The sequence below is a fragment of the Barbus barbus genome (genome assembly GCF_936440315.1).
Source record: "Barbus barbus genome assembly, chromosome: 19".
NCBI lineage: Eukaryota > Metazoa > Chordata > Actinopteri > Cypriniformes > Cyprinidae > Barbus > Barbus barbus.
The window spans coordinates 26,374,868-26,393,653 of NC_136747.1; the positions used below are offsets into that span (position 1 = coordinate 26,374,868).

Here is an 18,786-nt window from a genome sequence, read left to right on the forward strand (position 1 = left end):
ATTTCATTTTCCAGCAGGACATCTGCCCACACTGCCAAAAGTACCAAAAGCTGGTGCAATGACCATGGTGTTACTGTGCTTGATTGGCCAGCAAACTTGAGATGTACCTGCATGCATGATATATAGATATATATATATATATATATATATATATATAAATAAAAAACTCTTAATTGCGAGACATGAAAAATATGTTAATATGCATGTGAATTGAGCTCTAATCAGTTACTTTAGTATTTAGTATTGCAATACTATAACTTTTATTACTTTGAATAATTATGTGTGCAAATATAAATATATTTACTTCAGATGTAACCAATCAAACAATCATACACAAACTATACAGTATTTAGAAAAGTATTTAAAATGTTTTAGATTATAATTGTCTAAGTGAAAAATACTGTGTATTGTATCTTTTTAAAAAAATGAACTAAAGTAATTAATTCTATAGGTCTGGTAAGAAAGGTGAAAAACACTTTAAATTGTGACAAGGCAGGCAGATTGTGAAGAGAAGAAGTTGACAACTGTGCTGTATTAAAACCTTTACTTACACATGGTACATCCAACAAAAACAGATTCTGAATTAATGACAAAGCAAAAAGAAAGACCTTTTTCTTTCTCCACACTCAGTACAGTCAATCATTTCGACAACTGCTGGAGACAGATTCAAAACTAGTCGAGAAAAATGAAGAGGGAAGGGTATGCGGGGAAAAGACCCCAAATAACAACAGTTTTGCACTAATACATCAGGATACACAAAGATGTAAAGCATAAGAAAAGAGCAGTCGGAAAACACAGCGAGAAGCTATTTTTTTTTTCTTTTGGTGGGAGTAAATTTTAAGAAAGCTCTTTCATATCAAGTCCATAATCTCTTAAAGCCTCCCACTGAACAATCAGCGTTTTCATAAGTCATCATTTACAAATACAAAATCATCATCATATAGCCCTCCTTCAGCTGTACATCCATCAAACATTATCCTGAATGAGTGATTCTCATTAAAAACAAACAAAAAAACCACGTCCAGGTCACATTTCACCTCAAAGTCAACAGGGAAAAATTGTTTTTTTTTAAAAAATGTAATAAAAAATTATTCCAATTATTCTAAATAGTGATTTTCACTAATGTAGGCCAATGATTTTTATTTAAATCAGCATAATTCAATTTAAATATCACTTTACAATGATGAAAAATGAAAAGGTGCATTAAAAAGTTCCTAAAAATAGACTATGCATTTCCTTCTTTTGATTTTGTAGTGAAGCATGACCCAGACACATTCCTGACAGGTTTTGTGCAATTCACCGGTATGAACCCACTTCACCTGCACTCATATCTCACGCATCTCTCTCTTTACACAAGCAAACATTCAGCAATAAACCACAAACGCAGATAAAGCGAATCAGCTCCCAGGCAGTAACGTGCATAACCATTTCATTCTCAGGCAGAGATTAATTCAAGTTTGCACTGTGCATATTTCAGAGCGCCGCTCGGCTCCCGACACACAAACAGGAGGGCTTTCCCGCGTCTTTGCAGCAACGAGGCCTTAGGAAAAAACGTACTAACAGAACCCTCCAGATCTCTGACTCAGCTCTGTATAAATAGTTGCAATAGGGGCTCTGTTTAGTGATCATCACAGTACACAGTTAACCAGTAGGGGTTAGTCAGGAACACCCAAGAAAACACTCCCCTCACACCTGTTTGGCAGTGCTGAATCAGTTCAGGTGCATCATGGGTAATTCAGGGGTTACGAGACAAATGGTACAAAACCTGTGCAAGCCGTATATTATTCATTTTTATAAACGCTTTGCAACCTTAGAGAGCCGTTAAAAGATGAAATCATGAAAAAAGTAATTTTCTGGGAGAGAAAATAAAAGTGGACCCCAAAAGACAGGGAGGGTCGGCCACACGAACGCACAAGCTCACAGCGTATGTTTGGATTACTATGTATTCAAGCGAAAGTCGATTATGGCAAACTGCAATCAAGTAATAGGAGACAGGGGCCATTGCACTCCATTTCAAGGAAAGATTCTTGTATGCATTTTTCACATAGGACGACTTCTGCATTGCTGCACGCACACACACACACACACACACACACACACACACACACACACACACACACACACACACACAGGCTGACTGACAACTCTGGTGAAAATCGAGTCGCCCATGTGAAACACAAGCATACAGTGCACAATCAAATAAGCCTTCCCACCGTTCAGATATAAAGCAGACCATCAACACCAACCCAATTAGCTTCAATTCCTGGATAAATGGAAACCGGGTAGACGAAACATGCAAGAAAATACAGAAAACTCTAAACTACTGGGAAGCCAAATTTAAGGACCAGAGGTCAGTTGTTGATCACATTGAAAAGACTCGAAACAGGATTCTTCCTATCACTGGCCTCAACAAAACAAACACTTAGGGAAGTTAAACTAGAAGATCCAAAGCTATCATTGGAAGTCTGGATTCAGGCAATGGATCACAATACAATCCATCAGTCCTTGTGAACCATTGTTTCTGATGCTCATTCAGCTTCGAATTTAAGCACCTTGTGGATGTATAAAACACTTGTACGTAATAGGAATCTGCATGTAGGTGGATAATCGTTATGCAGAAGATGGTGCATTAAACAAGTTGGCATTTCAAATTCAAGCTTATTGGAGAAATTGCATATTTTGATCACTGCTGTGCGTCTATTTTGGTGTCAACATGTATGTCTAACCTTTGTCATTATTAGCACCAAAACAGGTGGGACCATTTGCAATCTCTAGCTATTCTTTTATATAACAACTTCAAATACTGTCAGTATTTGATCTCAAGTCTCTACCTAAAATTACTTGGTTTGAGTCATAAAAACCAACAGGTTTTAGTAGAGAAAATGGTACCCACCATTAACACTGGTGCATTTGCTCGATTCTTTCCCTGATGGCATGTTCAGTCTTTCTCCAAGACTCTACTATCGCTCTCACATAAATGCATAGAGATTGTGATGGATGCTGGTTTTGACACATCGACCTTTCAGATTGAATGAATTCTTACATGACCCCAAGTCTCTGTTGAATTAGATGGATGTGTTCGACAATACGTTCTTGCAAGATTTAGTGAGTTGCTATGAAGGAAGCAACCTGCATGGATGGAATGTAGAAGGTGATTCTACTAAAACACATGAAGGCTGGAACACACTAAATCTGAACAGATTTTAAAACACAAGGCATCACATACTTAAACTGAGCATCATACACTAAAAAAAAACTAGATTCATGTTAAATGAAAACCAAATGCTTTCTAAAATTGGCTTAAAATATCAAATATGTTTGATATTCTCTGACTGGATGGATCATAGTCTGGAGCTCAACAAAATTGGAGTCTGTACCCAAAATGCGATTTTCTGTGAAATCAATCAACCCTGAATGTCCAAAATCTGTTGACTGGCTCCAACTTTCGGTGACTAGCATCAGCTCTTCCAGACTGCCTTTAACTGAAAATTGAGTGTTTACTATTATCCTTTTGCATTATTGACACAATCTGTATTGTTAAAAGCGCCGACTTGACCATTAATTGGGATAAAAATGGACTTAATCATGTAGTGCATTCCAGCGTTTAAACAAATCAGAATCACTGTTGTTTTTTACTATGCCAAAGTTAGTACCAGTTAATTAGGAGCCTGATGACAAGCTGATTTCATGAACAAAAGAAAAAGGCCTGCAACACCGATCACGTGGAAAGGACAAGAGTGGTTGGACATACTTCACAGCACACATACACACTATAAATATTTGTCTTTTGGGGGGCATGGTGTGGATTTGGTTCCCATTTGAGGAATTAGTGACTTAATGGATCAAAGGAACTTGGGGGAATTAAGAAATGGCAAAGGTATAAGGTCCTCTAGAAGGTACCCAAACCAATACCAGCCTATTTAAAAAACACAAATAAAAAAATAAAATAAGGTCGAGCCTCCTATTGCCGCCAAAAAAAAGCAGGATTCTCCTGCGAGATTTAATCTGTGCCTTTAGGCCCTCCTTGGAACATGATCAAAAATTCATGTCCAACAAAACCTGCATACATTTATTCACAAATGTAAAACTCCAGCCTGCACTTCATAAGGGCCAGATGCAGCAGGCCAAGAATTTCCAATGTCGTTTATAAATCGGACTCATTTCATGAGTACAGTACAAAGTAGGATTTCAAGGTAAAAATCCCAAAGATAGCACGTAAGCAGTATTCCACAGTCAAAATCGAACGGGCAGGTCTGCCGCGACTTGATTCGTACCAGCCAAAGGGCTCGGCGGACACTTGCTCCGGTCTCACACGTACTGTAAATTCAGCCGAGGGGCCGTTTAACTGCAGTGACAAACGAAAAAATAAGTACAGTTCGTGCATTCAGAGTAACATACAAACCAAAACGACACACAGAGATCTCTAGAATCAATACGAGAGTTCTAAAACTGGAAGCAGAAGCTTATGATTTAGAACCTCCAGGGAATTTGAAAAATAAGATCTCTCTGGACAGCTCATACTGTGTAAAACATTACATGGAAAACAAGTTTTTTTTTTTCCAGACAGCTTAGAGTCTTTTTCAGGGCTGTACTGGTTTGAAGGTGCAGTAGGGAGAACGTGTAGGAGAGAATTGTGGGGGAAGGTGTTAATGGGAAGTGAGACACAGCAAAGCCCCAGAGTCCGGGGAGGACTGCGATACCCTGGTGCAAACCGGATTGAGACTGGTCCCGGTTAGGTGAGCTGATGTGGTGCTTCAAGCATTTCCATTAAGAAGGTGTCGATTGGGGTGTCTCCAATCAGCTTGAAGAAGAACAGGTGCTCCAAGCACTTTAAGCCAATGGAGCGCAGCGCTGGCAGTCTGAGGAGCAGCTTGGCAAACCTGAAAGTCAAGTGAGACGTAGAGAAACTGCAATCAACCGTAACCCACTTGGCATTGCTTTTTTTACCCCCTATAGGGAGATTGTCGATGGGAAGAGAAAAACAGCATCATATACTCTACCTGCCCTGCTGGTCAGGATATCTCTGTTTGCAATAAGCCTCCAGCGATGCATAGACTTTCTCTCTCAGTAACTCCACTTCACTTGGGCTTGACAATCCCTTTGCATCTGCACACACATAAAATGAAAAGCTGCCATTAGGACTGAACAGTGGAAATCATCAGGAACGTTCAGTGTAACAATATATTGGTTTCTGGAATGTTATTTAAAATAGTGATATATTGCAATATTTTACTCCCTTGTTTCTCTTTATCTGGACTGGACTTTGATGCTTTGCACAACTACATTCTTAGCTAATTCTGAGTTTGGACTAAGGTTGAATAGAAACAAGATTCAAGATAAGAGTCGAACAGTGTATGACTAATACAACAGCATTGGTGCATCACACAAATGTCACTGTAAAGCTCCTCTTAGGTAGCTCCTTTGAGGCCATCTTTAGTAAAATATAATGATATTTAATGAAACGCATAAAAAAAGACCTCAACTGGAAGCGATGCAACCTGTTTTTTTTTTTTAAGAGGAAAAAAACTAAATACAACCAGCATTTTATGCAATTAAAACGCAGGTATCAGCAAGCACCAAAACTGAAAGTACCTGTGTTGTAAAAAGTGGTATCGGAACATCCCTAGCATGAACCGAATGTGTAAGACTGACCTGGGTTGAAGAGGATGATGGCTCGCAGGCAGCCCAACTCCGTTTTATCCATCTGCATGTCCCTCATCTTGCTCACAAGCTCCGTCAGCACCCTGGTGCCATTAAAATGAGGGCAGGAAGGAGCGAGGGATGAAAAGCAGGAAAAAGAAAATTCAGGTTAATATCTGAAGTACGACAAATCACAATGAGGCAATAGAAAAAAGCTCTGTGGAGCTGTTTTCATAGCCTATTCAAAACACATCATATAAATTCCTGGTAATGTAACAGATTTAAAAGGACACAAAGGACAATCAGAAATTAATGTTTTAAAAACATAGCATGCCACATAAAACATCAGTCACTCTTGTTAACTTGTGAGTCCAAGCAACGCATTCAATCACACAGACACACACACACACAAGGCCAGTTTGGTCTTTACCTGCCCAAACAGCCCCAGACATAATTTAATCCAAAATAAACTGTCTCAAGCTACAGGCTTTCGTGACTGCTGCTGTTTGTTTATGGCGTGTGGCGGAGTGTCATTACCTGTCGAATATGGCCCCAACCTCTGCATTGTGCGCACTCTCCCTGTGTGTTCAATCACAATGTGTTATTAAAATGTCATTTCACATTTCACTGTTATATAATGTCTCCCCGCTCCAGAAAGGCCCAGGCAGAGACGTTAAGACTCCACGCATGTTGGCGGTAGGCCCAGTTTAAAGAGGAACAAGCTACAGGCTCTTGTTGAAAGGAAGGCGGATGGATCATGGGTTGGCAGCAGCAAAGCTTGAAATGACAATTCCCAGCACACAACAAATACAATATGACATGAACAAAGAAATATTTGTCAGGGTAAGACCAGGGCAAATCTGTTCATGTAAATTTCCCACCAAGGTTCTTACAAATTTGGTGAGCATCAGTTAAAATAGGATAAAATAAATATTTAATAAAAATTTCTAGCTAATGCATATTACAAAAAAACAAGCATTTAAAGCCTATATGTATAAAGCATTACAAAGATATTCATAATGTGTGTTGTAAAGCATTCATATCTTTTAATAAATGGTTGTAATCAAACTGAAAATGCATTATAATATTTGAAAGTTTGTCAAGTGTTTTAACGCATTACATTTTTTAAGTGTGACAATGACTAGATAACTGTGAGTGAAGTGACATACTGCCAAGTATGGTGACCCATACTCGGAATTCGTGCTCTGCATTTAACCCATCCAACGTGCACACACACACACAGCAGTGAACACACACCCGGAGCAGTGGGCAGCCAGTTATGCTGCAGCGCCCGGGGAGCAGTTGGGGGTTCGGTGCCTTGCTCAAGGGCACCTCAGTCGTGGTATTGAGGGTGGAGAGAGTGCTGGACATTCACTCCACTCACCTACAATCCCTGCCGACCGGAGACTCGAACCCGCAACCTTTCGATTACGAGTCCGACTCTCTAACCATTAGGCCACGACTTCCCATCGTGGCCTAATATATTATAATAAACTATTATATAACTGTGTAACTATGGCTATGATTATTCATGAGGGCATACAATGCATAAGGTGCATTACAAGGCATAATTAATGCATTTAAACTGCTTTTATAATGCATTATATAAGCTTTTTAATACAAAACATACAAATGTTTAATGAACGAAAAAACTTTTTTTCTGACACTTAAATCCATGAAAATGTTCATTCTCTCTCTATATATATATATATATATATATATATATATATATATATATATATATAAAATAATAATAATTTCAGATCTTTGAGTGCAACCAGTGAAAATCTGAACAAAAGCAAAAATCTGAACAATCATTATTGAGACGTGAAAAACTTATTTTTGTTTATGTGGAATATAACTGCTTATTCTTTTAGTTATGGTTTCATTATGTACTATTATGCTTGCCTTAAAGCTGCAGTCCGTAACTTTTGGCGCTCTAGCGGTTCATAAACAGAACTGTGTGCATCTATCTTGCTACTTCTCTCTGTTTAGGTCTATGACGAATGACGCAGGTACTGGGCTACTCCGCAGCGGTACCTACCCGAACCAGTCTAAAACAGTCCAAATATAAGAACTTATTAGGCGTACCGTAGTGATTCAGGACAAGCCAAAAACACGGTTTGGAAAATGGATTCAAGGTGTACTTGCTTATTATATGAATTTTGTACATTTTGAACACAACGGACTGCAGCTTTAACTGCATAATATGCACATTAAATAGTGAACACATCAGATTTTGCACAGAGGGTTAAATTGCATCTAAAGCAGGAGCCAATCAAGCAAAGCAGGAAGCATGTGCACACATCACACGGCACCGACAGGACACAATGAAGCGCTGCAAAAGTCAGGCGAGATGGACAGTGAAGCACAAGGACAGGGAGGCTCATTTCTGAAGCAGAGACATTATGACAAGATGAATGGCAACAAAAGACAATTTCATATGAACATCACAAACTGTAGCACAGAACATCTAGAATGAGCTCATTTAAAACAACAGCCTGTAGCTCATTATTCCTGGAATTGCAGTAGACAGAGACAAAATATGGAGTCTTGAAAAGTTATAGCGAGAAATGTGCTAAATTTGTTCTTTGAAATAAACAACTGCTGTAATAACCAGCAGATTAAAAGTGAATCACAGAGCACACTTCTTACATGTGCGCTGTATTATTTATATAAATGGGAGTGTGTTGAGACTACAAGCAGAGGAGAGCGTTGGTGCACATATGTGTGTCTGCATGTGTGTGTATGCCCTGTCTGTTCGTGCAGTGTCAGTCTACAAAAGCACACTATATACAGCAGCGTCAAGGCGGCAGGCTGTCAGGAGGTAAAAGATATTTTTCTTTGTCATGACACAGGAAAATCCAACCACCCTTGCAGCCTTAAATGTGTCGTGAGAAGCAAAGCGGTTAAGTTTCATGAGCATAGATCATAATACAACAAACAATTTCTTGCCTAATCCTTTTCACACATAAGCATAGCAGGTCACATGCACATCTTTAATAGAATAATATTAAGAAATGTAGCAAAGCTAATTCTGTCATTAGTCTCAGTAACTTGAAGTCTGATTCCTAAAAAATCTAAGTGCTACATGAAGGTAAACAATCATCAATGTAAATATACACCGCTGCTCAAAAGTTCGGGGTCAGTAAGATTTGTTTGGAAAGAAATTAATACTTATTTAGCAAAGTGCATTAAACTGATCAAAAGAGACAGTAAAGACATTTATCATGTTATAAAATATTTCAATTTAAAAAATTGTTCTTTTGAACTTTCCATTTATCAAAGAATTTTGAAAGAAAAAAAATAAGTTTTCAATATGAAGCAAGTGGTTGTTAATATCAATAAGAAGAAATGTTTCAGGAGGGTCAAATCTGCATATGATTTCAAAACAAATTCAGCTTCGCCATCACAGGTATAAATTACATTTGAAAATATATTAAGATAGAAAACTTAAATAGAAAACAGAAAATATTTTGATAAAAAAAATAAAAATAAACCCATTAAAAATGTTTAATACTTTAAATAAAAAAAGCAAACAGAAATACAATTTAAAAAACCAAAAACTAATTTTCAGCTAACTAAAATATTACTGACCCCAAAACTTTGAACTGCTTTTTGAAACCTACAGCAAGTAACTCAAATAAAACTCAATACAAGGCTATAGTGTCTATAGTCATGTGATATGACTATTACCTGTCAAAGATGGCTCCCACCCCAGCGCTGTGAGCACTGTTCCTGTGCACGTGGAGGCCGGTGGCCAGCAGAATGCCATCCTTCACCGTGATGGAGCGATGAGAGAATGATGCGATCAGTAGCTCATTCCAGCCTGATGGACAGATGAAAGCAGCAAAAGATGAGGAGGGCTCAATACTGGGAAAAGTATCAGTGTTTGCTAAGTGAGGCATCACTAGCTTTATAAATGGTTTTAAAAACATGCAATCAAGTTATTCAGAGTCTGAAAGATGAAGGCAAACAGGTTTACCAGCACGCAGCAGAATGACCTGGTCATCCAGAGACAGCTCACTGAAGTGAGGGATCCGTTTTGCCCACTCCACCAAAGTGAACAGCTGTTTATCAGCTGCCTGGCAGATATTTGTGACTGGGTCGTTCGGCTGCGGAGAGGGGGAAAAAAAATTCAATATTAAAAAAAAAGGAAAAAAAAATTATAGGTAAGCTGTAAGAAGAAGGAATCAAATCAACTAAAAAAACTAATTCACACTAAAAAAAAAAAGACTAATATTTTTGTTGAATTTTCAGTTCAAAACTCTGGAGTAGGGCTGGACAATAGGCAATATCACATTGAAACTGTAATAAAGTTTATATTGATAATGATAAGCTCTGGAAATTTTTACTCAATATCAATTAAATTAACAGCCTATCACCCTGCAGAAATAAACGTGACAACAGACAGTCAGCGCATGTAACTAATAATGTTCTACACGTTCTGTGTGAATGACAGTTTCGTCTACTACACAAACTCAAACACGTGACGCTCAGCAAGTCTCAACATAATAAATGAGGACATGAACTTCATCTCCAGAGCTGCTCTGAGTCTCACTTCAGCTTTTCAACATTTCGTTTGACAAAAACTACCACGAAACCACTGAAACTCTTAAGGCTGATGATACACGGGTCAATGGGAAAGTGCCCAAGAAACATTGCTCAAAAAACGTTGCCTGGCGAAATTGCTCAAAAAGTTGCCACGTGTTTCATCAACCAAAGATAGTCACGACAAACTGCCAAAATACAAATTTGGTTTAACTTGATAAAAAATAATGACAAATGTATTAGTACTGCATACCAAATGAACTTCTGATAGTAATATTAATATTACTTTTAACCAAGATATATTTTCATCCATGTTTTAATTTATACAATTCTGTTTTGCAGAATCCGTTGACAAAAATAAAAATGTAATGCTTTGTGGTAAATTGCTATTAATTTTCAGTTGATTCCATTTTCAAAGATATTGTTAAAGGTTTCTTAATTTCATTAGAAACCATTTTTGATGTTAAAATTCTATTAAATCATAAAACACAGAACATAGAAAAATTTTAATGGATTTCATGTGGCCCTAAATTAAAAAGTAGTTACTCTGTGGAGTCTGATTGTGAATAAACAAATGAATACTGTAATAAATATTAGGATATGGGACAGGATATGGGCAAAAAATATTGTTATTGTTTGTTATAGATAATATTTTTGACCATATCGGCCACTCTGGAGATGATGCTCGATATACAAGCAGTCTGTCTCAGACAAAAAGCTGTTTAAAAACTAAAAGCTCCAATAAGCAACTTCCTGCCCTTAATCAGTCCACCAGCTTGCGGTCATTGGGCTGCTACAATTAGAGTCTAATCACCTTGAAGTTCTTCATCACGTAACAAATAATCCTGCCACTAAAGATCAGAAATCCTGTTTATCTGTAACTTACAGAGCTTCCCCCTGAGCTGCCATCTGCATGCAGCTCAGTCTTCTGCTCCACGGCCATCTCTGCTTCCAGAATCTTCTCCACAGGCATCTCTTCATTCGCGGCGCTGGTGGACTCCACCTCTCCTTCTCGCTCCTTGTTCCTCTGACGCTCCTCTTGAACGGCTGCATCGCACACAGGGAAATGAGGAAGAGGAACAAGGCGGGGAAGTAGAGATGAAGGATAGGGCGGAGGACAGATCAACATGACAAGAAAGGAAAAATGAACAGAAGGGGTAGTGAACAGGGAAAGTGGTAAAGAAGATGAAAACAGGTGCAGAGAGACACAGAGATATACAGATACATGTAGTTCCTGGTTAGTTTTCAACACATTCATTCACACCCTGAAGTCCTCCAGCGACATTCCTTCTTCAGTGACCCAGTAAAAGCTACAAAGGTCTCATTACACACTCAAAACAACATTCACACATGACTAATATTTTTTTACTGCATACTGCCATTTAAAGGGGTCATATCATGCAGAATCAGATCTTCCCTGACCTCTGGTAACAGTTTAAGGCACTATGAAAACATTAATATTCAATTCCCAGTTAAAAAAAAAAAAGGATTTATTGAATCAATCTGCAACAACATATATTGGGTAAAAAAAACTTGGTCCGCCCGGTCATAGTTAAGCAATAAAGAGAAAGCTGGATGGATACAATTACTTTTAAATACCAGAAAAACTAAAGAGTAAAGCGTTGTGCCATTTCTGCTGGTGTAGTACCTTTTCACAAGGAGCATTTTAATCTGGCTTTAACCATCAATGTAAAAAAAATGATAACTAGGGGTGTAATGATTCACTAGTTCACTAGACATGGATTTTTAAATAGTTGATTTTGGGCAGTAATCGATTCATTTAAGATTTGAATGAATCACGATTTCTAAATGCTTTAAACTAAATACACATTAAATTACTACAAGCACGAATTAATGGAGACCTTGAACAGCGTTGTTCATGTGCTCACATCTCTTTCACGCGCTCCACTGTTCACGGTCACACAATTACGCTCCATTCGTAGCTCTCACCAACACTTTTTGAGCAGCCAATAAGTGTCTAAAAGCATACACACAATTCCATTGAACGATACATTACTTTTAATAATGTTATTAAACCGAATGCACAAAAGAAACTATTAAAATAACCACAGCATTAACAACACAACAACCTATAACAGCGCAAGGTTAAAACACGCTGTTATAGGTTAAAACGCCCACAAAACACATCATCCCTGTTTCAGATCTGTAACCTATGAATCATGAATCGAATCGATTTCACGGCCCTAATGATAACATATCACTAAGAATATCCTTCCATAGAACCATATTAAATGGTTAATAAACAATCTTAAAAAATGATATGATACGGCCCCTTTAATAGCTGTGACTAATATCCTACAAAGCAATTCTTTCACCATTCCCACATTCTCTCACACATACACACACAACCACCCCTCCCTCCCTCCCTGCTTTCTCCTTACATCGTTGTCGTTCATCTTGGACCACTACAGAAGGAGAGGGAGGAAGAGAGAGAACGAGAGGAAACAAAAGAGGGAGAGAGGGGGACAGGTGTTAGTGGTGACAACAGCCCTCCCTCCCCCTCTCCTCTCCTCTCAGGTTTGTGCAGTGATGTCTACCCACAATGCCCTCTTTACATTCACAGTCAACAATCTTATGAAATGTACCTGTCTCTGCAATACCTACTCCTGTCAATTTGTCTGCCATAATTCTAGAAAGCACTTGCCCTGTTTTGCTCTCCTTAGTGATAGACAGACATACTGGGCAGGCGAATTATTTAAATAATGCAAAATAGGCTAAATAATACAAATTCAATAATAAAAAAAAAAAGGAACAAATAAAGAAAATATAATTTTTTTTTTTAAAAAGCCCACATCTCTGCAATTTTTGGGTATATCCCTAGTTCCTTGACAAACTAAACAGTTTTGTGAATGTGCATTACAGAGCTGGCGCAAAGCAAGCATTTGCTGTAAAAAAAAAAAAAATCTTAAAAATGACAGTTTTAGAGAAGACCCTTATTTGTCAGCTGGGTAGTGTGGTTTACTTTGAAGCTGCCTAGATATAGATTTTGGACCACTGAAAATGTTTTCCTCCAATGTCTTAATTTCTCTCCAGCTGGAGAGTCCTATACATCTTGGATGGCCTGGGGGTGAGTAAATAATAATGACATTTTCAGACATTTTTGGGTGAACTTTGTGCATTATCGTCAATCACCCACTCTACTCTATATATATCAGCATCAGTTTGTGTTTCTTGTTTCACTTAATTGCATAGCAGCACATCACTGAACATTTCAATTTCAATTCAACATTTCAACTTTCTACTGCATTAACTACACAAATAAAATTACACACTCTGACCAATGTAGCAAATCCCATTTGGGTCAATCAGTATTCCTTGCCTCTAGTGTAAGGAGTTTCTCATCTGGGGTTTGTGGTATGTGTATGTGTTAGATGGGACAGCGAGTTCTTGTTCTTACCCTCTCTCTTCATTCCCATGGCCAGGCACTTCTGGTAGCGGCAGTACTGGCAGCGGTTCCTCTGTCGTTTGTCCACCAGACAGTCCTTATTGTCTCTGCATGTGTAGCTCAGGTCCTTCCTCACAGTGCGCTTGAAAAAGCCCTTGCAGCCCTCGCAGCTGTACACGCCATAGTGCTTGCCTGGAGAAAGGAGACAAAGTTATGGAGGTGGAAGACTTTAGTCAACAGATAGGTGAGCCTAAATTTGACAGTGTCATAATATTGTTGTTGCATAATAAAAAGCTGTTTTTGATCATTTGTCATGACTTTTTGCAGCTACCAAGTTCCACATAAACAGTCAAAAGAGCTGAAGTACCATGACTTTACATTATTTACTACTTGTTCAATACAGTTTGAGGTCATCAGGTTTTTAGTACTTCTAAAATATAAATGAAAGCTTTTATCTGTAATACTAATTTAAATAAAAGTGGATGTAGTGGATAAAGTTTATTCAGCAAGGATACATTAGATTAAAGTGAAATTTAAGATATTTATGTTACAAAAAATGATATTTCAAATATATGCTGTACTTTTGAACTTTGTTCATTGTTTCCACAAAATTACTAAGCTCTCAAAAGATTATGAATGATCACATGACACAGAAGACTGACATAACGACTGCTGAAAATTCAGGTTTGCCCCAGAAATAAATCATAATTTAATGACAAGGAATCATTTAAATATTAAAATAAAATAATTCACAAGATTAATTTATGTATTTCTGAACAAAATATGCAGTCTTGGTGATAACTTTCAAGTGGTACAGTACATAACAGGAACATTTTTGTGATATATAATGTGAAAAAGCTTCTCATTACAAATACCCCAACTGATAAAACTGAGTCACTTAAATTAAATATTTTACGCTCCTATAATTTAAAGGGGTCATATGATGCGATTTCAAGTTTTCTTTTCTCTTTGGAGTGTTACAAGCTGTTTGTGCATAGATAAGATCCCTGAAGTTGCAAAGACTAAAGTCTCAAAACCAAAGAAATATTCTTTATAAAAGTTAAGACTCGACCACGTCCTCCTAAAACGGCTCATTCAAACACATGTAGCGGAATGACAATAAAGCTCAACTTGACTTGAAAAGGTGGGGGGAGTGGATGTACAGCGCACCTTCAATACCACGACTGAGGTGCCCTTGAGCAAGGCACCGAATCCCCAACTGCTCAGCATAAATGGCTGCTCACTGCTCCGGGTGTGTGTTCACGGTGTGTGTGCGCACTTGGACGGGTTAAATGCAGAGCACAAATTAAGAGTATGAGTCACCATACTTGGCCACATCACGTCACTTTCACTTTCACTGGATGCAGCAAACGCCTTGTTTATAATGGATTTTATTGCTTTTGTGCTGTCGCACCAGGACACGGCATCACAATACAGTAAGGGGCGTAACATTTCTGTCTCACACTTAAGGTATTCGGCCAATCACAATGTACTGGACAGCTGGCCAATCAGAGCACACCTCGCTTCTCAGAACAATGAGCTTTGTAAAAAAAAAAATCAACCTGTTTCAGAAAGGCGGGGCAGAGAGGAGCAACAATAAAGTACAGTATATGGAAAATAATGTGCTTTTTAAACCTTAAACCGCATAAACACATTGCATTACACCAAATACACAAATTTAGCAACGTCATATGACTCCTTTAACCAATAGCATTTAAAGTGTTTCCTTCAGATGGGTTAGGGTTAGTGTTTATCAGTGACGTACCAGAGGAGCGATCTCCACAGATGGCACACAAGCGTTTCTGAGAGAGCATGGGCCCTGGGCTGTGGGCGGACAGCGGCTTCAAACCAAAGGGCGGTTTGACGTCATCAGAGCTGCTGACAGCATGCAGACCCGACATGGACACAGTGGAGTTGATCTGAGATGGGCAGCGAGTGGAGAGATGGAGAGAGATAAAGTGATAGAAAAAAAGAAGAAATATTTTAGTTGAATAAAATGAAGACTTCCTTATTTTTATTAGTGAAAACCAAATCAGACAACAAGATAACAGAAAAATACATGTTAATTTCTTATGGTCAGTAACACATGCCTGATTATCTCTCAACCCCTAACTGATCATAACCAGATAATAAATTTCTCCCCAAATCATTCACCATTTCATCACAAATAAAACCCTTTAAGCACAGGTAGATGATCAATCCTTAATCTGATTTTGATTGCATTTTGATGAACATAACACCTCAAAAGACTTCAATCATCCAAAGACAACTACACTTCAACATTTATGAGCAACAGCACAGGGAAGAGGACATATGCATGAGAGAAGCTAACAGAAAGCGAGGAGAGTCAGAAAGTGAGAGAGGGTACAAGGTCTCACCTCTGTGTTTCTGGGAAACATGTTCATCTGTGAAGCAGAAATGCAGTGATGAGGAGGAGCGCAAAAAAAATTGTGCGGCGCGAGGGAGGTGGTGCTAAAAAAAATCTAACAATTCCACCATGCTGTTTTGTCTTAATAAAACTCAAATTTAGACTATGAAAAAGATAAGGTTTAGATTAACAGAAACCTACCTAAAATTAAGGTCAAAATATCAGATAGTCTGTTAAACATAACAGTTTTAGAGGGAAACACTCAAATTATCTCTGTGAATAAACTAAAAAATTTCCTCTGGCTTAAAATTTTCAGGTCCAATTACATATTGCTACTCATTGCATACTACTGTTCAAAATATGTTTTTTTATGATGTTTAAAGATGTCCCTTTTGCTTATGGAGGCTGCACTTAATTATGTGTGTGAAAACAATAGTACTTTTTTAAACACACACACACACATACATATACACAAATTAAATATATTCCTGTGATGCAAAGCTGAATTTTTAACATTACAGTCTTTCGTGTCATAAGATTCTTCAGAAATCATTGTAATATTCCGATTTGCTGCTTGAGAAACATTTCTTAATATAAATGCTGAAAACATTTTACCTGAAAAAAAATAATAAAATTGTATAATTATAAGTGTCTTTAATGACACTTTTGATAAGCTTAATATATGCTTGGTGTCTAAATTTATTAATCTACAAAAAAAAAAAAATATATATATATATATATATATATATATATATATATATATATATATATATCTTTATCTTACAGGCCCTTATCATTTGAAATGCAGTGTACATGAATTCAACTTCAAAACTTCATTCAGATTTTGTGTACTCAAAAAAAGAAAAGAAAATTGAAATCCTGATGGCAGAACTGGAAACTAAACAAGCTGGACTGTTTGCCTCGTAGTGCACATACAGGCCTACTAGTGAAACATAGGGAGTCGAGGCTGGTGGAAAACCAGAAGTGTTATCATGGAAGTGCTCACCTGTGGGCTGCTGATGGGGCCGTAGCCTACCGAGGGAGTTCCAGGAAGGCAAGGAGAACCCAGAGAGGAGCTGATGACTGAGAAGGGTGAACCCATGCTGCTGATGGGACTGTTCACGGCCGAAGTGATGGGTGGCAGGGAAGTCATGGAGGCGGCTGAAGGGGCTAACGGGGGCGAACGCTGACCTGATGGGGGCGAGGAAACGGATGAACTGTCTGGACTACGAGAATCTGTGAGGAGGTAAATATAAGTTTATTCAGAGTGGCTAATCATTTTAAAAGATGTTGAGGTTTTGTAAAATATTTCAAGGGGGAAAACAAGCTAAATATTTTACATACAGGCAAGACAAAAGAAACTGATACTGACTCCAAGCTACTTAAAACGTATAAGAAAACATTCATGAAACACTGGTAAAACAAGGTCTACAAACTGCAGGAGTATTAGTCATAACATCACTACTCTGGTAATATACAAAAACAGTATTAACGATCATCATGTATAATTTTCATGGATATCACGAACTTGAAAAATTAAATTTACAGCTCTTGTTAGTGTAATTTTTCTTCACAAATGTGGATATAAAATCAAAACAGTCTCACCTCGACTGTCGCCCATCATGTGCAGCAGGGCTCTGCTGTTCACACCGACTCACTCGCTCTGATGTCGGATGACTGTTCAACTCAAGACCGCGGACTGAGGCCCGGGCCCGTGGATCTTTTGCCAACCTAAATAATCCCTGAAGATTATAAAACACTGCGTGAATAACACTTAATAACGTTTAAACTACAAACACGAAACATATAAATCGTAACTATGCCTCAAAGCGAGTTATATTGCATTTCCGTGTAAACATGACAGAAATATTTCTTTATAAGGGGTTTTACGTGACTTCTTGCACGCATTTGAACTTGTATACAATAGATTCAATGTATGCTAAATATTAGTATTTCGATAAAACAAGATTGATCATGTGCAAGCATGCAAAATGCAATTTCCAGTTTCGGCTAGCGGATTAGCTCGCTGCATATCTTCAATTTCCCAACAAAACGAGCCACATTTCACCTTACAAAGCTGCTTAAAATGTCCCCGTAATTTCCTTAATATCGTTTTAGTGAACGACACTGGTTTAATTTACAGGTACTGTGTGTAAAAACAAACGTATTTGTATACGGCTAATCGACTCAACTAACATTTTAGCTAGCACGCTAATAACTCTACAGGCACAATTTACTGCTCACGAACAAACAGCGGAAAGCCGAGCATAGGGTTATTATAACATGGGCATAGCAACACATGCCTGTCAATAAATGTAAACAACAGCAGCATTTACCGAGTTAAGTACATACGACAAGGATTTCTATTTAAAAATGGCTTAATTAGAGCCGCGACTCTCCGTTCCCATCTCCTCGGTGTGATTCTCACAGTTGCCCTGCTCTTCCTTTCTGAGGAGGAAACTGAAGCTGTTTACGTCCGAGCATTGAAACGGACGCCATTTTGGCTCGTGTGAAGGATCAGTTGAGCCAAAATGTCTAATTCCAAATAAAGTTTCTTCATTGGAAGTACATTATATAACTGCTTTTGGATGAGTCTACAAATGTGTGTCGCGTTAACATGTTTACATAATGACATACCAATCGAATTTTGTATGAAACTATATCATTTTTTTTTTCTAAAATAACAAAAATATTTATTTTGTTTTTAATTTATTATTTTTCATGAAAGAACATTTTGAAACAAATATACATTTTATATATTTATATTAATATATATATATATAGAAATCAAACCTTCTCTTTCCAATTAACGTTAGTACAT

General features: G+C 37.8%; 1 protein-coding gene across 12 annotated transcripts; it reads right to left on the minus strand.

Moving 5' to 3' along the window:
* Nucleotides 1-529: 529 nt before the first annotated feature.
* LOC306885493 (retinoic acid receptor RXR-beta-A) lies at nucleotides 530-18,415 on the minus strand. 12 transcript variants are annotated; one of them, XM_079442054.1, is made up of 15 exons: nucleotides 18,302-18,415; nucleotides 17,571-17,707; nucleotides 16,972-17,201; nucleotides 15,976-16,002; nucleotides 15,363-15,516; nucleotides 13,610-13,789; nucleotides 13,175-13,273; nucleotides 12,594-12,617; nucleotides 11,078-11,238; nucleotides 9,626-9,755; nucleotides 9,337-9,469; nucleotides 6,178-6,219; nucleotides 5,653-5,744; nucleotides 5,001-5,106; nucleotides 530-4,880 (listed from the first exon to the last, which is right to left on the minus strand). In XM_079442054.1, the coding sequence occupies exons 2-15, from the start codon at nucleotides 17,587-17,589 to the stop codon at nucleotides 4,733-4,735; spliced, it is 1,545 nt and encodes a 514-aa protein (XP_079298180.1). In that variant the 5' UTR covers nucleotides 17,590-17,707; nucleotides 18,302-18,415; the 3' UTR covers nucleotides 530-4,732. The 12 variants fall into 12 exon arrangements, with proteins under 12 accessions (XP_079298180.1, XP_079298184.1, XP_079298187.1 ...); XM_079442058.1 differs by lacking the exon at nucleotides 15,976-16,002; XM_079442061.1 differs by lacking the exon at nucleotides 13,175-13,273 and having other exon boundaries at nucleotides 18,302-18,414.
* Between the last annotated feature and the right edge of the window lie 371 nt (nucleotides 18,416-18,786).

Excerpts from the sequence above, each read along its gene's own strand:
- LOC306885493 (XM_079442054.1), bottom strand. Across the intron at positions 13,790-15,362 it reads CTGTGGAGATCGCTCCTCTG|GCAAGCACTATGGCGTGTAC; the intron begins GTACGTCACTGA and ends TCCTTTCTCCAG. Across the intron at positions 6,220-9,336 it reads GTGGGAGCCATCTTTGACAG|GGAGAGTGCGCACAATGCAG; the intron begins GTAATAGTCATA and ends TTGAACACACAG.